The following is a 19,218-nucleotide window of genomic DNA, read 5'->3' on the forward strand; positions in this document are numbered from 1 at the left end:
TGAAAAAGGAATTCGATAAACATTTGAAGAAAGTTAACAGGGAAAGAGATTGGAAATGGGATTAGGGTCGAAAGCAGTACGCAATATAACTGGAATTAACAGGCAAATATTACCCACAATGGGTGTACAGTTCTTCTGCGCTCTCACTACCGAGGACAGAATGGGCACAACCTCAATGACAGCTTGAAAATGGCATTCACAGAAAGGCAGGCAAGTGTGGTGTCCAAGCTCTCCAGCCCCCCAGCTTGCCAGAGGGATGGGGATAGTCTCCGGTCCCTTGCCAGCACCTCCGACTGATCCAATCGCATGGCTGATACCACAGCACACGACCCAGGCTGTGGGCTGGGTTTACAGGGCTAGCCTGGCCACTTACACTGCGATGCTGGAGGTTGAAGTTGGTAGCCCGTCAGCTCGCACCAGCCGACAGGGTAGAGGTCAGGCGATTCACAGTCCACCCACTGGTCGTATTCATCCTCCCAGCCGTCGAAGTGGATCCTGAGGAGCCGGTGGACAATGCGGGTGACGGTCGCTACGCACACCAAGCGCGGCTCCATCAGATCCACGGCTTCCAGTTTCATTCCCCCTCGGAAGCCATGGTTTGGCACTTCCTGTGTCAAGAGAAAGTTAGAGATTAGTTCATTGGAATCCTTTTAAAAAATTAATATTTTAGGCCGTGCGTAATGCTGGGGTTGGCTCCATGGGTGCGGGCTCCCCTTTGGTAGCACGTCACAGGGACCACACTTCACATTTAAGCCTTGTAGGCTACTCAACCATGGGGACATCACAGTGGAGCCATGCTCTATATCTGCACACAAGCCCTTTCCAATAGGAATTACTGACGGCCGTCAGGAGCAGGAGAAAATAATTTTAGGGTTCAGTAGGAAACTCCCTCGCTAACAGCATTGTGGGAACACCTTCACCATACGGACTGCAGCGGCTCAAGGCGGCGGCTCACCACCACCTTCTCAAGGGCGATTAGGGATGGCCAATAAATGCCGGCCTTGCCGGTGATGCCCACAGCCCGTGAACAAATATATAAATAAAATAAGATAGATAGATAAATAAAGAAAGACAAGCAAAACTGGCTGATCCCCCTCCTCCTGAGCCCTGCGGTGCAAAGACCAGTCACAGCACCCCACGGACTCTCAACAAACTCGTCTCAGGACAAACCTGGGTCCTACCTCGACTGTGCGGCCCAATGCTTCATCATAGCCAGTCCGATCCAATAAACTCTCCTCACATCAGAATGTGATGTTTACTGCACAAGTGCTAAAAGCATCCACTTTGAGCACAAACCAATGTCTAATGGATGCAGACAAAATCGATTCCCAGCTGCGTGGCAACGGCTGCAAACTCAGTACCCAAGGTCACAGCAAGTGACCCAAATGGAACAATATGTACGAGATTCAAGTCTGCCCCAGTGTCAGCAGAGACCAAGAGCTCTCAAGGCGCAAAGATATATTTTTAAAAAAAAGGAGAGTTCACCCAATCCAGCTTTTTTTTTTTTGAGAGACAGTATGAAAGGACAGAGGAAGTCAATGAATTTGCATTTTCTGACAGCTTGTGCCCTCACCTTGTTGAACAGTTTGACAGGCGCTGCAATGGATCCCGTCTCCCGAAGGTAGTCGAACCATTTGAAAGGAATTTTGGAGTAACCTGTAAAATAGACACCATCACCTTAGCGTACCAGTGATACTAAACCCAGCGTGTGCAGCTCACCCCCCGGCATCAGGAACCGTAGCTCACACACCTGCCTACATCACGGAGGTTTAGCTGATGGAATAATACAATGGCACAAAGTGGCAGGATATCCGTTTACATTCCTGCTTCCAATAAGAAACCAGCAAAGGAAAAAAAATAAACTGAAGATCGGACAACCAGCGCGCTTTGCTGTTTTTCCCCTCATTATTCTCCCCTCCTTCCTGCAGGCAACGACTCCTTGTTATGTATGATTCCAGAGGTCGGGATCTCAACCATGTGGCCATTTGGGCTTCAGCTGGGTATTTGGTGAGGCTGTGGCCGATCCCAGCCTGTATCCAGAGTGCACTTTCTAGCAGGAGTGAGTGGGTGGTGACCTGGAGCAGGAACCCAGACTGGTTTTACTCCAGGGGCACTGTCAACTGTAGCAGCCCCACTGCCCTGGCCAAGATCAGTTACCTCAGCACCGACCGGGAATTTGTCCTGGTCGTCTTGGTCAGTGTGATTTGGTATTGCATGAGACATATAACAAAAGGCCTCTATTTTTAAGGCCAGATTAGAGCCATGATCATATAATAAGAAGTGACGTTGATTGAGGGATAAATGTTGGCCAAGGGAGAACTCTACTCTTCTTCAAAATACAGAAAGAAAGTAAGGTCCTCAACAATAGTGGCAGCAGCAATGAGCTGAAGAGACAGGAGAGAAGGCAGTGTGGACAGAGTGTAATGCAAGGCACAGTGACAGTGTGACTCCAATAACATTGGCACCAAGTTGCTGCAGGGTTGATCTAGAATAAATACCATTTGATGCAGAATACACCGTCAACACACAGCCACTCAAATTCATTTCTCATTCCCATTCCACCCATCACCAAACCACGAGGGGAACCAGCCACACTGTTACTAGGACTTAAAAAAGAGGTACGCAAGGCTAAAGGATGTAGAGGCATTGTTCCAGATCTAATGGCACCATTTCAAAGAGGATCAGGGGAGCTCGCAGGCCAATATTGATCCCTCAAATCAGTATCAGTATTAAAAAAAAAAGATTATCTAGTCATTATCACATTGCTATTTGTGGGAGCTTGCTGTGCACAAATTGGCTGCCGCGTTTCCTACATTACAAAAGTGACTACACTCCAAAAAGTACTTCATTGGCTGTAAAGCGCTTTGGGACATCCGGTGGTTGTGAAAGGTGCTATATAAAATTCAAGTCTTTCTTTCTATCCAAGAAGAAAATGCTGCACAACTACAAGATATGTCTTACAATGATCAGCTCCCATGTTCCTGCAGCATTTTTGCCTATCCTCAAGTCATCCTGGTGATGGAGAGGTTATTGGGTAACCTGGGTTAAGGGAATCTGCGTTTTGGACTGGCCTGGGAGCCATGCCCCACCCCGGAGAAACCACATTATCAACAAGTCAGCAGCAGTAACCTTACAGAAGAGAAGCTGAATTTAATGGAACGGCTGTGACATTAACTGAGGCTGTGCCAAAGGCTCAATACAATTATATTTCAAACTTCTTTGAAGATAACGCTGTAAAACTGTTAAACGCTGCCTTTCAGTGAGAAAGACATTACCTCTTGGGGGCGTAAGCTCAATCTTGTTAATTTCACAGAACCCCACGGGAAAGATTGACGGGGAAGTGGAGTGATAACAAAACCAATCCGAGCCGTCTGCTGCCTCCGAGCCGTCGATGCCAATCATCAGGTAACCCTCGGCCAATACCTGAGAAGGAAGTGGAAAATTCAGCAACGAGAGAAAAAAAAACACAGAAAACACCACTAATTCCCACGGGTCCCACACAATGTTCCCTTTTTTGGTGCCCAACACCTTTAAAAGAGGCTGTGGAGCTCATTCAAAAAGCGCTTGCGCAGTTTTCCCTATTTAAAAGCCAGTGGGAGGTGTCGAGCACTGCGTGGCAAAGAGAACATTGGTCTTACATGCAGCCGAGTACTGAAGACTTCTCCTTCCTGTATAAATCAGGGAATCCCAGCACAAGGCTAACAAAGGCATGTTGAAGTCAAGGCATTACTGCAGCTATGGTTTGTGAAGCTGATAGTGAGGAAGGGTATCCCAGGGTTACGGAGACTGTCTCGGTGGAGATTCACTGCCGGTATGCCATCAGTTTGAGACCTTGGTGGCTCCATTTCTTTTGGATGAAGCACCAAAAACGGACTTGCATCATAATCACAGCACACTGCTGCTCCCAGTAACAGCAATGGTTTGCAGCCGTGATCACTCCCACAGCCACCTCGAGGTATGGCCAAGCAAAGAACAGGCACTTCCCTGCAGAGCTGATACTAGACTCCCGAAACAGGCACTCTACTCAGAGCTCTGTCACGGCAAGCGAGCCCCAGGACAGCAAAGAAAACGTTTCAAGGACACCCTCAAAGCCTGTTGGGATTCCCTGGCCCATGACCACTCAAAAGTGGAGAAGCAGCATTCGAGAAGGCTCCAAACACTTTGAATCTCTTCGTCGGGAGCACACGGTAGTCAAGTACAAACAGCGGAAGAAGCACAAGGCAAACCAGGCACCCCACCCACCAGTCCCTTCAATCATAACCTGTCCCACTGTGACAGAGTCTGTAGATCCTGCATTGGTCTCATCAGCCACCTTAGAACTCATGCTAGTCTCGACTCTGAGGGACTGCCTGAGAAGATGGTATAGGAGCACGAGAGAGTACAGAAGCCAACGGCCATGTGGCTGGTCCCATAAACCAATGTCGGCTCCCTCAAATATCCATCTAATTCTTCCCGATTTTATTGCACACTATCTGACCAGTCGCTCCCACTTCACCACTCTCTGGGCAGAGACGTTTGGTCTAGACTGTCTGTGCCCTCCACCCCCCCCACCCGGCTTAAACCTCTTCTAGAGTCTGCTGCATCTCGAACATCTTTGGAGAGTTTAATTTACCCACATCCTTAAGGATCGGAATATTTCCCCATAGCGTACTCTTCTCCAGAGAAAACAATCTTCACCCTTTCCTCACAGCTCAGATACTCCAAGCTCAGCATCAGCTGGGGGCGACAGGAAAGTTGGAAGTTGCCTGCAGCCAGTTCAAGAGCAGAAGAGGCCAACAGCATGTTACCCGCCTGCACACTCAGCTTTGAAATGGGTCTGGACACCAGAGGGGGGAGGAGACTGGACACCAGAGGGGAGGGGGGGGAGAGGGGGGAGAAAGACTGGACACCAGAGGGGAGGGTGGAGAAAGACTGGACACCAGAGGGGAGGGAGACTGGACACCAGAGGGGAGGGGGGGGGGAAGTGGACACCAGAGGGGAGGGGAGGGGGGGGGGGAACTGGACACCAGAGAGGAGGGAGGGGGACTGGACACCAGAAGGGAGGGGGGGGGGGGGGAAGGAGAGGGGGACTGGACACCAGAGGGGAGGGAGGGAGACTGGACACCAGAGGGGAGGGAGGGGGACTGGACACCAGAGAGGAGGGAGGGGGACTGGACACCAGAGGGGAGGGAGGGAGACTGGACACCAGAGAGGAGGGAGGGGGACTGGACACCAGAGGGGAGGGAGGGAGACTGGACACCAGAGAGGAGGGAGGGGGACTGGACACCAGAGGGGAGGGAGGGGGGGGAAGGAGAGGGAGACTGGACACCAGAGGGGAGGGAGGGAGACTGGACACCAGAGAGGAGGGAGGGGGACTGGACACCAGAGAGGAGGAGGGGGGGGGGGGGGAAGGAGGGAGACTGGACACCAGAGAGGAGGGGGGGGGGGGGACTGGACACCAGAGGGGAGGGGGGGGGGGGGGAAAGAGACTGGACACCAGAGAGGAGGGAGGGGGACTGGACACCAGAGGGGGGAGACGTCTCTTCACCCTCGCACCAAAGAGAGAACAAAAAGAGAGAGATTTGGCAAAAAAATATTTTTACAATAGCAAGGTTGTATTTCAGCAGCAATGCTCATTCAGTACAAGACCTGTTAACAACTGGTCATACTTCACTTCCGGGAACAACGTTGATCATAGTAAACCAGAAGTAGCTTAACCAACGAATGTGCTGACTTCAAAATTCAGATATTCTCACTTTATATGTAAAAAAAAAAAAATCAAACTTTGTAGCCCAAGAGTGATCATTTGAGTTTGCAGACATGAAAAATAAAGTTATTTACTCGGGTTTATCCAGAGCACCTGCCTATACATCCGCTGCAGCAGGTGTAACAAGTTATGCGAGTAAAACAATTGTACTCCACCCTTCATAAATGAACGGTGCAAAAGGATTACAGGTTTGAAGAACGATTTAATTTGGCAGCAAGATGATGGCGAGCCTGCGGGCAAGGCAGGGACTGAATCAGCAAATCTTCCTCCATATCAAGCTCAACAGCTGGGAGCAAATACTGGCAGTGCAGTTTAAAGCATCAATAGTAAAGTGTCAATAGGATATAAATCTGACTGGCAGAGCAGCAATAACCAGCACCATGCAGCAGTGGTGGATCGGCTCATGCACGCCATCACACGCACTGAATTCCTAATCCCAGCTGTGTGGAATTACAAGTATAGCAGGACAGCCTCAGGAATGTGAACTCACTTGGAACGGTGCGCAGAGATGATACCAAATCCATCTCGGTTAAGATGTTTTCCGTCAGATGAAGGAAGCTGTCCTCCCATCAGGACGGATTAGAAATCAGGTCCCAGGGTAGTGTACAAAGCTCACACACCAGTCCTTCCTCATTCAAACAACTCCTGATAAACAAAGGGATGGCCAGTGACTTCTGTACAATCGGGAGCTTACCTTTCTGACAGTCGCCACACAAATCGCAGAAAGATTCAGCGGGTCGATTGCTTCCAGCTTCATCCCTTCCTGGTACCACTCTCCGGTCTGGTCCACATCCTTCACCTGCAGATCAAAGGATTCAGTATGAACACAAAGACCAGCAAGCCATTCTTCAAAATCACTCTCGGGTTGTGGGCATTGCAAGGCTGGCATATATTGCCCATCCGTTGTTGCCGGGCCATCATCCTGAACCGCTGCACAATACAACCGAGGGGCTAGCTCGGTCACTTCAAGGGCAGTTAACAGCAGACCACGTTCAGTGCGTGGGACTGGGATCACAGACCAGACCGGGTAAGGATGGCAGCAGTCCTTCTCTAAAGGACATCAGTCAATCGGTTGGGTTTTTAAGGGAGACAGCTTCATGATCACCTTTACTGAAACTGATCGCCAGATATTTTTAAAAGATGAATTCAAATTCTAAAACTGGGGTTTGAGCTGACATTCTCTGGATTATTAGTCCAGTAACAGAATCACCATACCCTTCACTAAACGACAGACTTTTCATTTAACTGAAATGGAGCAACATTTAAAAAGATCCTGAAACCTAAATTATTCAACTCCCAGATCATTTATAGACAACCACCACAAGAGCAATGCTACTGGACAAGACTGGTGAGATTACTTGGAGGTCAATAATCTGTGTGCTGATACAGTGCACTGTAAAAGTAAGGCTACATGCAGCCTAGCATGGGAGGGGAAAAGTCACAATTACAATCCCACAATGTATTCTTCAAAGTACGGCTCACTGGGACAAGTCTGATTTAGACAGTGATGCCACTTATGGTTGAATGTCAGGAAACAGAAAGTCGTACTGAACGGTTGTTTTTCAGGCTCGAGGAAGGTATACATACAGTGGTGTTCCCCAGGGATCGGTACTGGGACCACTGTTTTTCTTGATATATATTAATGACTTGGACATGGGTATGCAGGACACTATTTTCAAAATTTTTAAAAATTGCAAGTATAGTGAACTGTGAGGGGGATAGGGACAGACTTCAAGATGACAGACAGGCCGGTGGAATGGACGGACACATGACAGATGAATTTTAACGGCAAAAAGTGCGAAGTGATACATTTTGGTAGGAGGAGAGGCATTATAAACTAAAGGGTACAGGAACAGAGAGACCTGGGGGTATATGTACACAAATCGCTGAAGGTGGCAAGACAGGTTGAGAAAGCAGTTAAAAAAGCTTACAGGGCTTCATAAATAGAGGCATCGAGTACAAAAGCAAGGAAGTTATGATGAACCTTTATGAAGCTCAGGTTCGGTCTCAATTGGAGTATTGTGTTCAATTCTGGCCACCGCACTTTCGGAAGGATGTGAAGGCCTTAGAGAGGGTGCAGAAAAGATTTACAAGAATGGTTTCAGGAATGAGGGACTTCAGTAATGCGGATAGACTGGAGAAACTGGGCTTGTTCTGCTTGGAGCAGAGAAAATTGAGAAGAGATTTGATACGTGTTCAAAATCATAAGGGTTCTAGACAATAGTGAGAAACTGTTCCCATTGGCGGAAGGTTCGAGAACCAGAGGACACAGATTTAAGGTGATTGGAAGAACCAAATGCACATAAAAACTTTTTTTTTTTAAAACGCAGCGAGTGGTTAAGATCTCGAATGCACAAATGCACTGCCTGAAAGAGTGGTGGGGGAAGATTCAATCGTGGCTTTCAAAAGGGAGTTGGAAAAGTACCTGAAAGAAAAAAAATTGCAGGGCTACGGAGAAAGGGCGGGGGAGTGGGACTGGCTGAGGTGCTCTTGCAAAGAGCCGGCACGGGCTCGACGGGCCGAATGGCCTCCTTCTGTGCTGTAACCGTTCTCTGATTCTGGTCTATGAGTGTGAATCTAAACCGAGAGCGTGGCAGCAAGGTATGACGACTTGGGCCACAGTCCAGCTCAATCCTGTCCTCACCAGGCCTCCCGAAATGCACTTTCCTGAGGGAGCTTGGGAACCCCATTCCAGCACACATGGAGGAAAAATGTACACAACAAAGGAAAAGCAAATATTATCTAAACAAAAGGCCTGACCCTTTAAAAAAAGCAGGAGCGTTTTAAAAAATCTAGTCACTGTATTTTTACATTCAGAAGCGCAAAGATTAAAGCATTAAGCATTGTACTTGTTGTGTGATCAGTGTAAGCATCTGAAATAAAACATTTATCTAACCTAACCAGCTCCACCCCATTGATTGTTTGCTGCTGCACAAACAGTATTTACTACAGTAACCTGCTGCATGAAAGCAACCAGCTTTGTCAAAGTAACTGAACACAGGCTCTCCCTGGTAGTTTTTAAACACACATGCAGATTCTAAACCGGAACAGCAAACCAGAGAAACCGTATCGAACCAGGAAATACAGGGGTACTTGGATATTCATCGACCCAAAATACCGTTTTACCCGAACACTCCCACTTTCCTCAGAGTTAAGGGCACACTGCCTCAATACGACAAGCTTACCTTTGCAAACAACTGTGGTGCAGCATCACACTGTCCTTCCTGCTTCTTTGAACCATCTGAATGTAAAAGAAAGTTGTAAATTTAATTGAATATATAATGGGCACGCAGCCAAGCAATGCAGGAGGCAGCAGTGACAGAAACTAAACCTTGATGCAAAGTCAACCTCAAATAAAAGCAGGCTGGCTGGTGGCCAGCACAGAGTGAAAGTTCAGCGTTAGTCTTCACAGTATGGCAAGTTCACAGGCAAGAGGGCATCAATGGTCTGAACATCGACCTCAGTCATTTCACACCTCAGCTGCATCCTCATTTTTAAACCAGTCTTAAATGTCAACACTGACCCCCGGATTTTGTGTCTCAACGTTCACTGCCGTAGCTATTTATATATCTTGTATTACTTCAGCGCTTGGGTCTATTATTGGAGACAATGTTACATCATTCCACAGATGACTGACTAAACGCACACACACACACACACACACGCACACACACACAAATCCCCTCCCCCTTTCTCCTGGTCATGTCATTATGCTTTCTGTCTCTTGTTTATCAGTTGTGAAGAAAGGTACACACCCAGAACGTAGACGGTCTGTTCTCTGCACAGATGCGGCTTGATGGGCTGCGTGTTCCCAGCTTTTTCTGCCTTTGTTTAAGGTAGCATTAACGCTGTACTGATTCTACCCTCCTGGAGGTAGACACCTCAAAACAATCAGATTTAAATGTTGCAATAAAACGTGGTGAAAATAAAACATACCCGTTTAACCTTTCAATTATAAAACACTTTCTCCACCCAGAACGACTTTTCCCCATCCTCTATTTCACAGGTGCAGCCACCCTTCAGAACCGTAACCAAGTGGGCGCTAAGCTACCAAGCTACTCGACCATGAAGGGCACCACAGCTGAGCCCAATCCTATTCTGACCAGATGTCCATATGCAATTTCTAAAGATGCAAAAATTCTGAACTCAACCCTTACCCGATCGCTTGAATCGGTGTCCAATACTCCGGGACCAACCAATAGAGTGAATGAGGGGGCTCAGCATATGACACCAGAAATCATCTGTCCCATCATCACACTCTTCGTAGATGAGCCGTAATCGACCTCCCACGATGCTTTCGACCACTGCTATTCTTGTTCGGCAGAGGTGCGTTTTATCGACGACTTCCACACGCATGGCGGTTTTGAAAGGGTACTGCATGCTCTCAACAACCTGCAAGACAGCTTAACGTTACCGAAGGGAAGCGGGCAGCATTATCTGCACTTCTGTTTCTGAGTGCAGCATGCTGGTGCTCCAATGCTGCCAGTCACAGTAGCAAGCCAGTGTTTGTGGCCACAGTCTCAGTTATCAACAAAGGACGACCTGGGGAGCTCTCAATGGTCCAGCAACTTTCTACACCAAGTGCCTGAGCCACAAAGTTCAGCAAAGTCCCAGAATCAATCTGCAATTGGGTTGGTTGATCTCTGCTCAGGCAGCAACAATGGGTCATCCCTGGGTTGAGGGGGCAGGGAAAACTATCAGCGAGGTTCCCTGCGCCCGATTGATATCCAGGTGGACTGGTCATGTGTGAATGCTGGACGAGAAAGGACAAGGCCCAGCACGGATGCCCTTTTTGGTCAAGTGCCCGTCGACAATCACGGTCAAGACGGATACATATTGAGCGAGATAGCAAAGCACAACTGGTGCCCTTGGAATCAGACCCAAGCAGGAGTCAACATTTGGGAAGGAAACCAAGGACAAAGTAGCAGCCAATCGATTGGGAGAAGCATGGAATGTAATAACATTGAAGAAAACAAACAATGGGAATGAAAAGGAATAGCAGCCGAGCACCTTACCTTGGGGCAGAAGTCAGGGGGAAGGGTCTTGGCACCAGTTAGTCTTTTCACCAGAAAAGCTTTCCAGTTTGTGTATTTGTGTTGGATAGCTGGAAAGAGAGAGGGAGGGAATTACACAGGACACACTGTAATCAGACCGTAATCAGACAATAACAAGCATTAACCCATAGCATGTGGAGCAGAAACATAGATCACATTCCGACAGCATGTTTCCACCCAGAATGCCCAAGTAAATTTAGCAGAATATATGCACGTCTACAGAGACAAGATGGCTGTTATTTTTTTTATAAATCAGACACAAGCATAAAGCAGTTTTAATATCTGAATACATTCGAGATGGTAGAAACCCAACTTGTAAACACATCCCAATGCACATGCTCTCATCAGCTAAGAATCTCAACACTGGCGACCACTTATCAAAATCACACGAGAGCCAGAGGTTCTGGTCCAAGCACCACAATCTGATCCTGGAAACACCGGCATCGGCAGCCTCAAACAGCCCACCTGCACGCGTCACCTGGCTGCAGATTCTTCCAAAAAGGATCAGCTACAAGACATGATACTGGTCAAGCTATGGCTCCAAGGAACTTGGGCGGATCGCAAAAAGGGCTTCAGTGTGCTTAGTCTGTAGGACGATGTGCCCTCACTAACAGGGTAGCCACTATGAACAGGGGGCGATATTTGGTAAGGAAAACTGTAGTTCAATTGAAAAAAACTATTAAACATTCTTGGATTTTTTTCCCTGTATGGCAAATGATCAATGATCTTACTACTGGGACATTACTGTGAAACTCACGAATTATGTTTCCTAGTCCAAAAGAAAGGTTACAAAGCTTTCAAAGGCCAAGTGTACTTTACTGAACAGTCACTTAATCCTAGGCTATAAAAGGGGGATATGCACACATAGTCTGGAGTCTCAGGAACCTGGTGCCTTCGATGTACAGCTTTAAAGCCGAGGCTCCACAAGAACGGGGACCCAAACTCGGGACAGAATGGGGTAGCCCTTAAATGCCCAGTCACCCTGTAACGACCACCAATGTACATTTATATAGGGTTCCTCAAACCTCACGTCTGAACAACGCAGAGCTTCAGAGTGTAGAAGAATGTGTACACGTGGTAGGAATGAAGAACTGGTAGAAATAGAATTAGGGGTGAGGCTAAAAAACAGGAGAAAAGAAACCCTTTGAAAGTAAGGAGCAAGGATGTAATAGCAGAGAGACTGAGAGGGTGAATTCGAGGGGGCAAACACCAACGACGGAGCGAAGAGGATAGGTAACGATAGACAGCCAAGTGTGAGAGGAGTGAAGAGTACAAGCAAAAACATGGGGCTGCAGGAATTCAGAAAGGTATTATTATGGGGCAAGGCCATGTAGTAATTTGGAGATACGGATGAGGATTTTAAAAGATTTGAAGGGACACAGGGAGCAAGTGGAGCCCAACATGAACCAGGGAGATGGAAATTTGGGTTTTGTGGCAAGGATGAGGATTCTGAAAGAATGGGTAGAAACAGAGGCCAGCAAGATGGTGGTACTGGAAAGTTGAGCTTCACGGTGATGTGGGCAAGGAACCCAGTCTCAGCAGCTATGGGTGTGTGTTGGTGGGGGGGGGGGGGGGGGGGGGGGGGGGGAAATGGGGCAGAGGTGGACAATATTTTGAATGTAGAAGGTTGTTTTAGTGGGGAGGAAGCAGGGATCAAGTAATGCCCCATGGGGACAGTCAGGAGGTTCATGCAGTTAAGAGAGGCACATCGACCGATAGGCACAGTTGGAAAAGGATGGTTTCAGCATACCTACATGGAGTTGGAGTTTTTTTTATTTTGTCCCAGACTTTGTGGAACCAGTCATTGGTGTGTCGAGGAACAGCCCTGCAATCACACGAGGTGGCAGCAAGGTAAAGCTGGACCTTGTTAGCATACATCTGGGACCTGACACCAAGCTTCTCAATCTTGTTGTAAAGATGATAGGGACCCAAGGATAAAGTGCTGGGAGACATTGGTGGTGACCATGTAGGCAAGAGAAGAAACCATTGGAAGACACGGAGTGTTGGGAAAGGAGGAATGAAGAATGGTGCCATGACCTTGGACTGCTAAGGACAGAACGATTAATGGTGTCAAAGGCAGCAGAATGGCCAAGGGCAAGGCCTGCTGCAAACCACAGATGCCATCAGCGCCTTTCATCAGAGCAATCATCGTGCTGTGCGCGGAGCAGGGACCAGATTGCAGGTCTCACAGCGAGGTGGGCACAAACACAATCATCCCCCATCACAGTACAATCACTTCCACAAACTGGTGAGATGCAGAAAAGCTCTTCCGAGGGAAAAAAACTACAGGTTAGGAGTGGGTTTCAAACCAGTGTTGAGGCACACAGGAGGCAGCGTTTGCACCAACAGATTCTCATTCTTCCTCCACCACCCCCAAAGATTCAGACTTCAAACTATCTGAGAGACCACAATGTTCGTCCCACACAAACAAATAACCATTTTAAATTATAGAAGAACCATCATAGAACACTTACTTCGAGGAGTAACTAAAGGCTTGCTACTAGTTGCACACCAGCCAACTGGATGGACATCAGAACCACAGATATTACACCAGAAGTCGAGACTAGCGTCATTGTCAAAACCTTCATATCGGAGCAAAGCCTTGTAACCTGCAAGAAAACAAAGATCTCCATTGGAGTCCAAGAAATAAATCTCAGTCATCAGGAGCAGGGCACACTGAACTGATCCATGTGCAGTGATGGGGCAAAGGCCGAGATTGTACCCATAGATACCCCATCCAGCTGAGATGTCAATCTCAGTCATGTTACTACGGAAAAGCACAGATCCCTTCCCAGAGAGCAAAGTCCATCCCTAAGCCACTGCCGCACACCCATCATCGATTTCAGAGCAGTTCTGCCCGAGTCCTGAGAGAAGATCTTCCACAATCCTGCTGCAAGGTCTCAGACCAGTGAGAAAATTCATGCTCTACATCCTTGTGGAGAAAGCACAAGGCAGCGGAGAGGGAGGGAGGGATTTAACAAATATACATCCCCTTGGGCAAGTTTAAATGTACTTGAAAGAACATGATGCTGCAAGCAATCTGAACTGTTCAAGTCTTTAACTGGAAAACAGTGATTATGGAGACAAGGTTTAAAATAGAGGACAATTGAATGACTCATTGGTGTGAGAAGAAAGCAAAGACTGCACGTTGTGTTAACTCTTGTCCTGCAAATCTTGTGCGGTCGTGCACAAAGCACCATTTTATACCCTTGTTTCCTAACTCGTGAGGAGCATTCAAGGTGGAGCACGAAAAAGTTTAAGAATTGATCACCCCAATTACAACCCCACTTCTACATCCCTGCATTCAGCAACCAGAGACAGAACAGACACTTCTCCACAGCTGCTCAATGCTTTATTCCACATCCGCTGGACAGCAGCACCTTTCTCCCACGCTTTCCCCCCCCCCCCCGCCCCCAGGATGGGAGGAGTCCCCCCACCCTCTCCACAGCAGGAACCTCTCCCAAGCAACAGCCATAACTCAACAGAGGAAGCAGCATTGAAATGACTGGGCTGCAAACCAGATCATTGCTGCTCAACTGCAGCTGCTGCAGCAAAGCTTCAAAATCACTGTTGCCAAAACAAGTGTTTAGTTGTACCTGCTAACTTGATGATGCCTGCAATCCAGAAGACCTTGGTAGGCAGGTTGCAATCCGTGTTAGGAACTTCCACCCTTACACCCTCTGCAATGTCTCCCCAGTGCGTCCCCATGGGTACCTGTTTAATAACAAAAAGGAGCTGTGTTACAGATGCTGCAGTCCAAGTTATGCTTGCAGAAGTATATGCTATACAAGTCCGAGCAATTCAACACATTAACTCTTGGTTAAATTGCAGTTATGGATGTCACTGTATTTAACACTTCAGTATGGATAGATCAGAAGTACACTGGGATTCAAAGTCAGTGCCGGCAGCTTCTTTCAGCATGAAAACACACAACTACAAATAAAATAAACAGACTCTGCTTGTACCCACCAGGCCCTGGTTACAAGCACAACTGAGCTTTAACAAAGTTAAATCATAGGTGGTGACTGAATCAGTAAAGGAATACTCAGATGAGCCAGACAGAGGGATTGGAGGGGGCTGGGGGAAACGAGAAAGGAAGGAGGACATAGACAGTGAGGAGAAACACAGACAGAGATGGAGAGAGTTAGAGAGTGCAATGCAGAAGAGAAATAGTTACAGAAAGAAACTTGTGTCTATGACCAATGCCACAGGAGACCAAGTTGATAAAAAAAAAAGTGAATTGATCACAGAATGATTACAAGGCAGGACCATAATTGAGGGGTTCAGATGACATCAGAATCCCCGTGATTATACTGCAGCCCTATCAACAGGATATTTTTAAGATGCACATACAATATTTTTAAATACTCACGGTCTGCTTGTGTGAAATTACTGGTCTTATTGTAAATGCACTCAGTGCCAGCCATCTATTAACCCACACACTGATTATAACCTTTCAAGATTCCTGTGACTGTATTTTGCAATTACAACTCCGGAGGAAACAATTACATCCAATTCAGTCACAATTGTGTCTTTGGGTGATCAGCACAATTAAAATAGCTGACAGTCCCATAATCCCAGCACATCTCTCCAGAGAATTACAACATAGTCCTTATTAGAGGAAAAATGGCAACAAACCACCATTGGAGGAGAGGGGGTTGGGGAAAGAGAGCAAAACTGATGGCTCAGTGGGTAGGTACATAACAATGTCGTACCAAGCCACAGAGGCTCGCATACTGCATTCAATGCAACATCTGTGCTGAGTTACCTAATCCAGTGGTGGAGTGTAACTGCTCCAACCAACACTCCAGTCAGGAACAGTACGCGTTACATACATAGGAACACGAGTAGCCCATTCAGCCCCTCGAGCCTGTTCTGCTATTCAATTAGATCATGGCTTATCTGCACCTCAAAACAGTTTGCCCACCTTTAATCCACATCAAAAATCTATCGATCTTACTCTTCAAAATTTCAAGTCATTTGAGAGAGAACTCCAGATTTCCATTACTGTGTGCGAGAAAAAGTGTTTCCTGATTTCATTCCTAACTCACCTAGCTCTAATTTTAAAGTTATGCCACCTTGTTCTGGATTTCCCCATCAAAGGAAATAGCTTCTCTGCATCTGCCAGATCAAATTCCTTTATCATTATAACTATCTCGATTAGATCACCTCTCAACCTTCTGAACTGCAGGGAATACAAGCCAAGTTTATGCAATCCAGCCCCATAATTTAACCCTTTAATCCCTTCAGTCACCTTAATGCTCCTCACCAAATTGGCCATTATAATGAGTGAGGCTCGACAGCGAGCGGCAAGTGTGGAAATCCCCGCGTCGGCCGAGCCCACTTCTCCCCTCACCAACCGTACATACACGGGCTCTTCCAGCACAAGATCACCGCTGGCTACAGGAGCAGCAACCCTGACTGGGCTTTCTTCTGCTAACCCAGGTGTGCTGAGACGTACTGTGGCTCCTGTGCCGCTGCATTGCTCGAGATTGGCTTCTCAGCACAACTGGAGGATCAAACAAGGGGTACGGCAGCACAGTGGTTACGTTACTGTACTAGTAACCCAGAGGCCGGGACTAATGATCCAGAGACACCAGTTCAAATTCCAGGGCAGATACAGCACGGGTTAGATACAGAGTAAAGCTCCCTCTACACTGTCCCATCAAACACTCCCAGGGCAGATACAGGGGGTTAGATAGAGTAAAGCTCCCTCTACACTGTCCCATCAAACACTCCCAGGGCAGATACAGGGGGTTAGATACAGAGTAAAGCTCCCTCCACACTGTCCCATCAAACACTCCTAGGACAGGTACAGCTCCTTCCTGACAGCACACTTCCAGCTCCTATTGTCCTTGACCCAAGCGAACTTTTATAAATTAATGGCAATTCACTTATACCAACATTTGTGTTCTTTGGGAAAACTCTACATGCACGCAGTGATTGATGTCAGGGATAGGTCAGTAAAACAGAATTGTACTCACGTGCTTGAAGCAGCTGACAGGAGCCCCAGTAAATTTATTGCTCCAAACGTACTGACCCCAGTCAAAGCCTTCCACAGTGACTGCTGTAAAATGATGACATAAGTAGTGAGAACACAGGCTGCAGCAAGAGCCTTTCAGTTAGCAAGAGGCCCAGGTAGCAAACATGTAGCCTCGGCTAATGGGGAACAAATGTCTAGGAGCAGCACTGTGTTTCCCTTCTTCCCTCACACAATTACCCGCCTCAAGGTTTTGATTCCTTGCTGGGTTACAGTTCCATGGCAGTCACCTTAATGCTCCTCACCAAATTGGCCATTATAATGAGTGAGGCTCGACAGCGAGCGGCAAGTGTGGAAATCCCCGCGTCGGCCGAGCCCACTTCTCCCCTCACCAACCGTACATACACGGGCTCTTCCAGCACAAGATCACCGCTGGCTACAGGAGCAGCAACCCTGACTGGGCTTTCTTCTGCTAACCCAGGTGTGGCGAGACGTACTGTGGCTCCTGTACCGCTGCATTGCTCGAGATTGGCTTCTCAACACAGCTCGAGGATCAAACAAGGGGTACGGCAGCACAGTGGTTACGTTACTGCGCTAGTAACCCAGAGGCCGAGACTAATGATCCAGAGACACCAGTTCAAATCCCAGGGCAGGTACAGCACGGGTTAGATACAGAGTAAAGCTCCCTCTACACTGTCCCATCAAACACTCCCAGGGCAGGTACAGCACGGGGTTAGATACAGAGTAAAGCTCCCTCTACACTGTCCCATCAAACACTCCCAGGGCAGGTACAGCACGGGGTTAGATACAGAGTAAAGCTCCCTCTACACTGTCCCATCAAACACTCCCAGGGCAGTTACCCATCGTACCATGTGTACCCTCTACACACACCGGTAGGATACGGTAGCGCAGCGGTTATGTCACTGGACCAGTAATCCAGAGGCCTGGACTAATGATCCAGAGACACCAGTTCAAATCCCACCACAGCAGCTGGAGAAGTTAAAGTCAGTTAATTAAGTAAATCTGGAATAAAAAGCTACCACCACTAACGATGACCATGAAACTACTGGATTGTTGTAAAAACCTATCTGGTCCTTTAGGGAAGGAAATCTGTCGTCCTTCCCTGGTCTGGCCTGGGACTCCAGACCCACAGCAATGTGGTTGCCTCTTAACTGCCCTCTGAAATAGCCTAGCAAGCCACTCAGTTGTATAAGGTGGCTCACCACCACCTTCGAGGGCAATTGCAGGTGGACAATAAATGCAGGCCTCGTCAGCGTCGTCCACACCCAGTGAACGAATAAAAAAAACGTGGGTAATGCTCAGCTGTTCACTGGGCAAACACGCTGACTCACACAGGAAGCAGAGCAATACTTCAACTGCTTCCTTGCCCAGTGCCTTGACTTTTTAAAAACAATGAGGACCTGCTATATCTTGCCTCCTGGCCACCAGGTGACAGTGACAGGAAAGAGCCGAGTGTTTCTTGGATTGTGACCACACGTTACAAAGGGGATTTGTAGTTTTCCAGCGTAATGCACGGCACCAGAGATGATGCATCACCTGCTTTACTCTTGGTTTGGTTCTGTTGTAGGCTTGCCTGGTACTGTGCGTAGGCTGCTAGTTTAGCCACTAATGGCTGTTTCTGTAAAACTTTTGCCTTCTTTGTTGGAGGTTTTCCCTGTTGAGAAGAAAAATAAACACAAGTCACAGATGTAATGTCCGTTGCAGCACAATCCAAAATAAATGCACTTGAAAAGGTTGTGGGTTCAAGTCCTACTCCAGGGACTTGAGCACAGAAAATTCAGACTGACACTCCAATGCAGTGCTGCGGGAGCGCTGCACTGTCGGAGGGGCCATCTTTCGGATGAGATATTAAACCAAGGCCCCATCTGCCCTCTTGGAGGACTGAAAAGATCCCATGGCACTATTTCGAAGAAGAGCAGGGGAGTTATCCCCGGTGTCCTGGCCAATATTTATCCCTCAATCAACATCACAAACAGATTATCTAGTAATTATCACATTGCTGTGTGTGGGAGCTTGCTGTGCGCAAATTGGTTGGCGTGTTTCCCACATTACAACAGTGACTACATTCCAAAAAGTATTTCATTGGCTGTAAATCGCTTTGAGACATCCGGTGGTCGTGAAAGGCGCTATAGAAATGCAAGTCTTTCTTTATGGAAATTACTGACTTCTTGTTTGCCACTGTAGTTGCGCATAATTCTTTGTGTCAACAGACCTGGGGGCCGAGATCACACTGTCCAGTATGAGTAATGAACACTGAACGATTCTGGAGTTTGCTATTTTAACAAAAACATTGTCGGAAATTCCTCGGTCACTGTGCCAACAGGTTTGTTGTTAATAATTCCGATCACAATGTTAATCCTTCCCAACCAGTTCCATAGTATTCAGTAACCATTGTTTAAAAGAGAAAAAAAATTAAG

The 19,218-nt window shown here is 47.4% G+C and overlaps 1 protein-coding gene across 2 annotated transcripts in view; it reads right to left on the reverse strand.

Annotated features, from left to right (window-relative positions):
• The window catches only part of mbtd1 (mbt domain containing 1), a 49,207-nt gene that overhangs the window by 9,888 nt on the left and 20,101 nt on the right, over positions 1-19,218 (reverse strand). For both annotated transcript variants that reach the window (XM_070857969.1, XM_070857970.1), the window contains exons 4-14: positions 18,338-18,455; positions 16,785-16,867; positions 14,397-14,514; positions 13,275-13,409; positions 10,762-10,850; positions 9,904-10,138; positions 8,932-8,987; positions 6,441-6,545; positions 3,276-3,423; positions 1,574-1,656; positions 374-608 (exon numbers count right to left, since the gene is read on the reverse strand). In XM_070857969.1, the coding sequence (XP_070714070.1) occupies positions 374-608; positions 1,574-1,656; positions 3,276-3,423; positions 6,441-6,545; positions 8,932-8,987; positions 9,904-10,138; positions 10,762-10,850; positions 13,275-13,409; positions 14,397-14,514; positions 16,785-16,867; positions 18,338-18,455 (1,405 nt within the window). The remainder of the gene's footprint in view (positions 1-373; positions 609-1,573; positions 1,657-3,275; positions 3,424-6,440; positions 6,546-8,931; positions 8,988-9,903; positions 10,139-10,761; positions 10,851-13,274; positions 13,410-14,396; positions 14,515-16,784; positions 16,868-18,337; positions 18,456-19,218) is intronic.

The sequence above is a fragment of the Pristiophorus japonicus genome, chromosome 16, assembly GCF_044704955.1.
Source record: "Pristiophorus japonicus isolate sPriJap1 chromosome 16, sPriJap1.hap1, whole genome shotgun sequence".
In the NCBI taxonomy this organism is placed as follows: domain Eukaryota; kingdom Metazoa; phylum Chordata; class Chondrichthyes; family Pristiophoridae; genus Pristiophorus; species Pristiophorus japonicus.